General features: G+C 48.6%; 1 protein-coding gene across 3 annotated transcripts in view; it reads left to right on the plus strand.

The window, feature by feature from the left end:
* Positions 1 to 3,472, plus strand: part of CRTAP (cartilage associated protein) — a 50,057-nt gene extending 46,585 nt beyond the window's left edge. For all 3 annotated transcript variants that reach the window (XM_086365690.1, XM_086365692.1, XM_086365689.1), the window contains one exon: positions 2,456 to 3,472. In XM_086365690.1, coding sequence (XP_086221816.1) covers positions 2,456 to 2,509 — 54 coding nt within the window. In that variant the 3' untranslated portion in view covers positions 2,510 to 3,472. The remainder of the gene's footprint in view (positions 1 to 2,455) is intronic.
* The last annotated feature ends 5,790 nt before the right edge of the window (positions 3,473 to 9,262 follow it).

Consider the following 9,262-nt stretch of genomic DNA (forward strand, 5'->3'; position numbering starts at 1 on the left):
TTCCTTTGCCCATTTTCAAATTGGGCTATTTGTCTTTTCATTGTTGAGTTGTGAGAGTTCTTTATATATTCTGGTTATAAAGTCCCCTGTCAGATACATTAATTGCAAACATTTTCTCTCAATCTGTTGGTTATCTTTTCACTTTGCTCTTGAAGCTCAAATGTTTTAGATTTTTATGAAATCCAACTTACCAATTTTTTTCTTGTTACTTTTGGTGTCACATCTAAGAAACTCATCCAGGATCACTAAAATATACTGTGTTTTTTTTTTCCTAAAGTTTTTATAGTTTTAACTTTCATTTTTATCTATAATCTACTTTTTGTTAATTTTCCATATGATATGAGGCAGTGGTCCAATTTCATTCTTTTGCATGTGGAAATGCTGTTGTTCCAGCACTATTTATTGAAAAGATTCTCCTTATTCAGTTGTCTGGGTACCTTCAATGGAATTGTTTTCCTTTTTTTTTTTTATTTTCTAGTTGTGTGTCTTGCTGGTATATAGACATACTGTTGGTTTTTGTATATTGATAGTGTAATCTTGCAAACTTATTGAACTTGTTTATCAGTTCTAATTTTTTTTTTGGCGCGTATATATTCCTCAGAAGTTTCTGTGTGTAAGATTATGTTTATCTGTGAGTAGACCTAGAACAATCACAAGTATTAGAACAAGAAGAGCCCCTTTATGAGACAGTAAAGCTCTTTCATGTCACAGATGAGGAACCAAACTCAGAAAGGTAGCGTGACTTACTGAAAGTCACACAGCTACCTAGTAACCATCTGGTGAACTGACCAGGCTTCTTCCAGGCTTTACAGTTCCTAGGATTCTTGAACTTGGTGCTCTCAAGATAACAGGACTCCACTGAAGATCCCAGAGTAATTAGGTTATTAATCAAAGCTTTAGAATTGTGAAATAATTTCTAAAGAATGACCTGTTTTTTTAAATTATAGATCAAATGATGGCAAGTCATAATTTGAAATAAACTGTAACTAACACAACAAAATTCTTAGTTAAGCCTTAAAAGTTTCAAAGGACCAAATGCTACCTTGAAACAAAGTATCAATACAGTCTACTGATATCTGTGGTATTGTTCTTCATAGCTTTCTGGGCTTGAAATGTGTGTAAGAATACCTGGAAGTTTGCACACTGGTTAAAAATTTTGCAGAGGCCCTGTTACCATTTCAGAAAGTTTATAAACTGCAACAAGATGTTTCAGGTTTCAGGTTCGGATAATTGTTTGCTCTGGGAAAGTCTAAAAGATGTTAACTTTTAAAAACTGCACAGCATTAGAGTTGAGAGTTAAGTTTTGTTGGGGGCAAAATGAGGACTATAACCCGGGCGACAGCATTTCAGATCGCTCTGAGAAACTGCTCTAATGAAGCAAGGGGGCCGGTCATCAGTATAAATGTGATTGTGGTAAAGTGGGAGTACACGCAATCAAAAGCACGTATTCTTCACAGAAGCTTTCTGCTAGTCTTTAGTCACCATGAAGGATTTTAGTGCTTTTCTAGAAATGAAGAGATACAAGAATTGGGCTCATAAAATTGGCTTATAAAATCTTAAGTATCTGAAGCCCTGGTCTGCCGGTCTTTCCCAGAGCACAGAGTGCTTCATTTCTGCTCTCTGCCCTGAACTCCTTTCAGGGAGTGTTGAAGGTCAGTAGCTGTAGCAGCACCTGAGTTAATCCTTGTGGTGGTAGGTGGCGAGTGCCCATTTGTAATCGACAAAGAAATAGATTAGAATTTGCTGGAGTGACTGACTGAGGGAGCGCTTTTGGGAAAGGAGCTGAGGGGCAAAGGAGGAGCTATGCAGGTCAGCCTGGGCTGACCCCAGGGCAGGGGAACTGGGCCTTTTTGGTCATTCACTCTTTCTCTGCAGTAAAGGGCTTGGGTTGGGGGTGGTCAAGTGCGTTGTGGGAGAGAAACCAATGCAAAGAAGATCAGAAAGTGCATGGCGGCTTCAGCTGCAGCAGCAGTAACACGTGTCCACGCAGTCGGCCATCCTTCCTGTAGCACGTTTATGGAGACCTGTGTGTGCCAGGCTCTAGGGAAGAACCTGAGCCCAGGTGCTGGTCCCTTGAAAAGCTCATGGTCTGGTAATCAAGGCAGAAGGGGCACAGACAGAAGGTCTCCCTGTGGGGTAACTGCTGATGGGAGGGGGGTAGGGGTGAGGGAGGGATGCACAAAGGGGGCGCTAAGCAGGATCTTTCAGAGGGTGCTGGGCCCCCCGCTTCACACGCCATCTGTGGGGGTCTCGGAGCACTTGGCGCCAAGTTCACATGACGTGGAAGCCATGTCTCCCCCAGAAGAAGTAAGGTCCTCTGGGCCCTAGGGCAGCAGGGAAAAGGCTACTCCAGCCCCGGGGGTGGGTGGCAGCGGCCTCTTGGAAACAGTCTCTGTTCACCAACACTTTGAAGGTCAGGTAGCCGCCTAATGGAGGTGTCCTGTTTCTCTTGCAGGGAGAGGTCCTGGAATACGTGGATGACCTGCTGGAGTTGGAGGAGACCAGCTAGCCCCAGAAGCCAGAGAGCCATTCCTTCCATGTTCAGAAAACACGATTCTTTGTCTTCCTTTTCCTAATAGTCCAGGCTGTTGATACCTCAGAGCCTTCTCTTCTCTCTGTGAAGTGAAAGGGAAGCCCCCGTCTCTCGCTACAGCTAACAAGGGGTGAGCCTGCATTCCCGTGCCCACAGCTGCCTCCCCCAACTTTCACACCTGCCCTTCTATCTTCATACCTGCCTCTCCATCTTCACTCCCGCCTCCCCATGACCACACTTGCCTCTCCATCTTCACACCTGCCTTCTCCATTTTTATACCTGCCTTTCTCACCATTTTGGTTAGAAGGAAAGTTTTCCATGGAATTTTCTCCCCCCAGAAAATCAGTATTTTTTTTTAAATAAGAAAAATGCTCCTGAAAGATGATAATTATAAAAACCTACTCTGGCCTTTCTGCTTTCCCCCATTTTGGTTTCCTTTCTCCCCATCCCCTGATCCAGCAAAGATGGTGGGGACAAAGGCTAAGCTTCTCTTCAGAATGGTCTGCGCACCATCTGACCTGCATCATTGCTGGCACCCGTTGAGAACAGAGTTGGGGCAACAGCGTGGAGAACAGACCTGTGACTTTTGCCTAATGCTTTCGCGTGTCCAAAGTCTTCCAGTGGCCGGTCGATCCCCTTTGAGGACAGTGCTCAGCCGTTAGTCTCAGAGTTGGAAATGGAAGGAAGGAGAGGGAGTCTAGTTTCATTGACTCTTCGACAAATATTTACTGAGCACCCACTACGTGCTAGGCCTCCATCTGGGCGCTGGAGACACTGCACAGCAAAACAGAAAGAAAAAAAACAACCCTGTCCTCACAGAGCCTGCATTCTACAGGGAAAGACAGACAACAGGTGAACAAGAATAAATACACACAAAGCCTCGGAGGGTGATCATTGCTATGGAGAAAAATAAAGCAGTGAGGGGTAAGGAAGCTTGCAGATGAGGCTGTAGGGTTGTTTGTTTCATTAATTTTTTGGTGGTGCAGTATGTGGGATCTTAGTCCCCCCACCAGGGATCACACCCCTGGCATTAGAAGTGTGGTGTCTTAACCAGTGAACCCCCAGGGAAGTCCCAAGGCTGCAGTGTTTTGTTTTGAATTAATTTATTTTAATTGGAGGATCATTTCTTTACAATATTGTGGTGGTGGTTGCCATTCATCGACGTGAATCACCCATGAGTGCACATGTATCTTCCCATCCTGAACCCCCCTCCTGCCTCCCTCCCCACCCCATCCCTCTGGGTCGACCCAGGCTTTTCGTGCCCTGCTGGGGTTTTAAATAGGGTGGTCAGGGAAGCTGACACGGAGAGCATGACAGCAGAGCAGAGACCTGGGGAGGTGGGTCTCAGGACAGAACCTTCCAGGCAGAGCAGGCTGGTGCGCCAGGCAGAGCGCCCAGTGGCGGGGATGTGCTTGTGCCGTCAGGGGACAGCGCAGAGCCCTGGGGATGCGTGGGCCCAGGGCAGAGTGGAAGGTGGTGTTAAGTGTGTGGCTGGGAAGGGGCATGGCTCAGCCTTGACAGACAATGTAAGTAAGGCCCTCGGCGTCTGCCCTGAGTTGGGTGGGAGCCGTGCAGCAGGGCAGAGCCTGGGCTCCCTGGCATTTTACAGGGAGCTTGCCTGCTGCTGTACCGTGAGAAACCTGGAAGCACTCAAGCGGAGAATCGGGAATGTCAATCCGGGGATGGCTACAGAGATCCAGGCAGGGGGATGAAGGCGCGATGCTGCGCATAGCAGCGGAGGATGGTGAGAAGTGGTCCCATCATGGATTTGAAAGCAGGGCCAATCACAGGTTGCTGTAGAGCATTAGAGAAAAGAGAGGGGCTGGTGGCGACCTGAAGGTTTGGGGCCTGATGCGCAGAAAGGATTGAGTTGCCATTGACTGAGATGGGGAGCCGGGTGGTTGGTGAGTCGGGCGTTCGGTGCCTGTAGCCATCTGAGGCTGGGATGCCGAGTTCAGGCTGCAAATATGATTTTGAGAGTTTTCTCAGGTCAGGTGGTTGACAGAGCCTGAGTCAGGGATCCAGTGGGGAGGGGTACCAGGGTGGGGCTATAAAGCAGAGTGGGGGCCCTCGAGCATGGACACCCTTCCCCAGGATCCCATCAGGGGAGGCTCTGGGCCCACAGACGCTTGACTGTCCTCCAGGCTCCAGGCTTCAGCTCTCTGCAGCGGCGTGAGGACCAGCAAGGAGACTTGACTCTGCACTTCTGTGTCCCCAGGGCCTCCCTCTGGTCCTCAGATTCCGGAGGGCTTTCTGGGGGTGAGCATGTCTCCACAGGGTTTCCTGGTGCGGGCAGAGGTTTGGGTTCACTATCTGAAAGTCACTCAGTCATGTCCAACTCTTTTGTGACCCCATGGATTACAGCCCTCCAGCTTCCTCTGTCCATGGAATTCTGCAGGCCAGAGTACTGGAGTGGGTAGCCATTCTCTTCTCCACGGGATCTTCCCAACCCAGGGATTGAACCCAGGTCTCCCGGATTGCAGGCGGTATCTGAGGTTGGCTTCTTTCCACCGGGCTGAAAGCCCCTCCCACCCCCATCCTGGGACTGTCCCCTGGGGACAGTGGGATCAATACTATCAGCCTTTGCTTTGATTGAAGGTTGTGGAACCAAGTTACTAAGTTTTTATTTTAAAAGAAACCAAACCAATTTTTTGAAAAAAAGGAAAAGGTGGGCCAGTTCTTCCAAATGTAACATGAAAGCCCAGCTGCACTCAGCAACCTCAGCCCAGTACCTCCCTGAGTGGGTTTTCTTGGAAGAGCCTAGAAGAATCCTGGATTGAGACCTCGTGGGCTCAGCATTCGTCTGGCCAGCCATTTGGGGGGAAAAAAAGAAGCACATTTGTAAGCTGTGTGGGAGTTTCCAGACCAAGGCTAAGATGTCTGGCTTGCTGTCTGACCCACCTGCACTCAGCCCAGTGGGTACCAGTTAGGTCTCTGCCCACGGAGGCTGCCCACCATGGGGCAATGGAGTCTGTCCATCCCCAAGGCCTTTCAGGCAGCTCAGGCAAGGACGCCCCCGGGGAGGATCTAAAGGCACCCCCTGCACCCATGTTAATGTTCAGATTTTTGGTTAGCGGGGAAGGATGGGGGGTGGGGGGAGGTTTGGGTGTACACAAAAAATTTAAAGCAACTAATGGAAATGTCGCACATACCAGCGTATTCAGCGCAGTAACGTCTTTCTGAGTTTGAGGCTTTCTAATTACTGCCACCGACCTGTCAGGCTCACCTCTGGGGTCCAGAACCACTGAGGCCGTCACCCACAGAGGCTGCCTTAGGAAATGTTGCTTTTAGGAGTCCTTACTAAGGGAATTTTAAGAGTACAAAAATTTTATTGAACCAAACTCAGCAGCAAACAGAAAATGATTTGTTCGATTGTCAGTGGGAAAGGGTTTATTATGACTGCCGGTGGAATCAACAGTGGCCCGTTTCTGCCAACATGGATGGAAATAACGTTTTTAAGTTTTAAATGTGAGCTGTAAACCTAAGCTACTTCGGTTTAAAAAAAAAAAAATTCAATACTTAAACTGTGGGGAGAAGGTGGACTGGAGCCAGAAAAAACATTCTCATTTAATAGTGTTTGCCCATGGAACGGCAACAGTTTGTAGCGAGGCTCCGCGCAAAACCCACAACTAATCCTTCATCGCAGCTGTCCCAGCTCCTGACCATCTGCCATCCCCCAAACAGCGACTTCTTTTTTTCTGGGGACTCCAGGCTTGAATGACCTAGTGTGGAGAGTTTAAACTATATACAAGGAGAGGGAGGGGGGTGGGAAGGGAAGGGACCTTAAGCAAGCCTCGGCCAAAGGTTTTGTGCAAGGACTTCCTGTGCCCGCTGCCCTGTCCCCGGGGCCTCTCCTCGAGGGGGATCCCACCAGGACAGCCCAGCTTCGTCCTCACTGACCCTCTCCTCTCCAGAAACCCGAGTCTGGAGTGGCAGTGGCCTGCACTGTTGCAGCATCTTCCCCGAGGTGGGCCTCAGACTCAAGAATCCCCCCACTCTACCTCCCAGATCTGGCTTGGGTGTCTTGTTGAGTGAGTGAGCTGGCTGGCTATTTTCTTGGAGCTGATAGAGTAAGATCATGGTGCCTCCTTTTGCAAGAAAAAGAGTGGGAGGAAATGAAGCAATTTCTTTTTTTTTGTTTATTTTTCATTGATTAAAAAAATTTTTTAATTTTGTAAGGGATACAGCCGATTAACAATATTGTGACAGTTTCAGGTGAACAGAGAAGGGACCCAGCCGTAAATGCATGTGTACCCATTCTCCCCAAAACTCCCCTCGCACCCAGGCTGCCACACTGAAGCAGTTTCTCACTTGTACCCACAGATCCAAGATGGCCCGCTGTAGAGCTGTGGTCCACAGGCCACACTGAAATGTTGTCACAGATGTCTTTTCCATTTCCCTCCTGGGATCAGGGCAGTGGGTATGGTCTCACTCTTTGGAAAATGGTTGGAAACAAAACTTTTTTAAAGAAATCACATTAAATGTTTTATGCGGCTTATTCTTGACTATTTTCTTTCTCTGTCCAGTGGTGGGACTGTCCTAACCACACCCAGTCCTTCTAGGACACGTGGTAAGTGGTGTTTTGTTTTTGTTTGTGTTTATTTTTTGCCACACCGAGCTGCTTGTGGGATCTTAGGGTCTTAGTTCCCCCACCAGGGATCGAAACTCTGCCCTAGGCAACAAAAGTGCAGAGTCCTAACCACTGGACCACCGGGGAATTCCTAGGACGTGTCTCATGAGCTACTTTCTCAGGTCTGTGAGGTTTCTGACGTGCATCTACGGAAGCAGAGTCCTCACCCCAAAGACTGTTGACTGACAGAGAGGGGGGTGGTCCTTACCCACCCGGATCCTTGAGGAGATGCAGGCTCATTCCTCCCCCCAAGTAAGGCTCTCTTTCAGATACCTGGGATCCCACGAAGGGATAACATCGGGAATCTAGGGCTTGCTTTGGATCCAGTGAGCTGGGCCCTTGGTGCCACGGTCTGAGAAGTAACAAAGTATTTACTGTTTCAAACAAGGACCAATCCAAGCATGACAGCCAACAGCTACCGTGCTCCATGCCTGTCACCCAAGGACAAGCGAGGAGAAAGAGAAGTGTAGAAGGAGGCAGGTGGGAAGAGTAAGGAGCCAGTTAGGGCAAAAGCAGACTCTCTGCACAGAGAACTCACACATCAGCTACTGGAAGAGGAGGGGGAGGACGGGGATTCTGTTGATGTCAGCCCAAGAATTCCGGAGGATACAGTGGAAAAGTTTGGGTCAAGCAGGAATGGGGGGAGTAGGAAGTAAGAGCTTACCCATCAGTGGACGTCTTAGGTCCAGATCACTTTTTAAAAGTTATTATTAGCAAATATTTTTAAATTTTTGGTTGTGCTGGGTCTTCGTTGCTGCACATGGTCTTTCTCTAGTTGCAGCAAGTGGAGGCGTCTTCATTGCAGTGTGTGGGCTTCTCTCATTCCTGAGCATGGACTCTAGAGCGTGCGGGCTTCAGTAATTGTGGTGCAGGGGCTTAAGTTGTTCCGGGGCATGTGGGATCTTCCTGGGCCAGGAATTGAACCCATGTGTTCCCGCCATTGGCAGGCAGATTCTTATCCACTGGACCACCGGGTAAGTCCAGGTCCAGATCTCTTGAAGCAAAGCCTTGTGTGAGTGATGGAGTGATCTCAGGAGAAGGGGAGCAGGAAGGAGCTGGCAAGCGTGTGGTCACTGGAGACCAGCCTCTGCCTGATCTCACGGGAGCTCTCCCACCTGGAGGCAAAGAGGCTGACCTTCCATGTGACCATGTCCATTAGTCACTGGCTCCACACAGGCTGCCCAGCCAGTGGGAGTGGGGCCTAACTCCTGGGTGAGGGAACTCCCATTAGGCTGAGGACAATTCTCTGGATGAGAAGGGTATGAGTATGCTCTAGAGCACAGGCTTAATTGCCTCATGGCATGTGGGATCTTCCCGAACCAGGGATCAAACCCATGTCCCCTGCACTGGCAGGCAGATTCTTAACCACTGGGCCACCAGGGAAGTCCTGGATTCTGCATTTCTAACAAGCTCCTAAGTGGTGTCTCTACTGCTGGCCTGGGAACCACACTTTGAGTAGCAAGATCCTGGGCTTTTTGTTGTACTGAGAAGCATGGTCTCTGGTTGGTGTTAGGAAGATGGAAGAGGGGGTAGGAGCTCAGCGGATGCCCTAAAATCCTGCTGCAGGAAGTCAGGTGGCTGAAAATTAGGCTTAGAAAAGCTGGTCTTAGATCCAGCAAGTATTAAGACATTACTTTCAAGATTACTAGAGAGTCCTTTAAAAAAAAAAATTATTGTGAGAGCCGAAGAATTGATGCTCTTGAACTGTGGTGTTGGAGAAGACTCTTGAGAGTCCCTTGGACTGCAAGGAGATCAAACCAGTCAATCCTGAAGGAAATCAGTCCTGGATATTTATTGGAAGGACTGATGCTGAAGCTGAAGCTCCAGTCCTTTGGATACCTGATGCAAAGAGCTGACTCACTGGAAAAGACTCTGATGCTGGGAAAGATTGAGGGCAGAAGGAGAGGGAGACAGATGATGAGATGGTTGCATGGCATCAGTGACTCAATGGGCATGAATTTGAGCAAACTGGGAGATAGTGAAGGACAGGGAAGTCTAGCATACTGCAGTTCATGGGGTCGCAAAGAGTCAGACTCGACTTAGCGACTGAACAACAACAACTTTGATGTAACCCAGATATAAAATACACTAGGTAACTA

Source organism: Bos grunniens, chromosome 22 (genome assembly GCF_055505025.1).
Source record: "Bos grunniens cultivar Pamir isolate PY7600 chromosome 22, Bosgru_T2T1.0, whole genome shotgun sequence".
Classification (NCBI taxonomy): domain Eukaryota; kingdom Metazoa; phylum Chordata; class Mammalia; order Artiodactyla; family Bovidae; genus Bos; species Bos grunniens.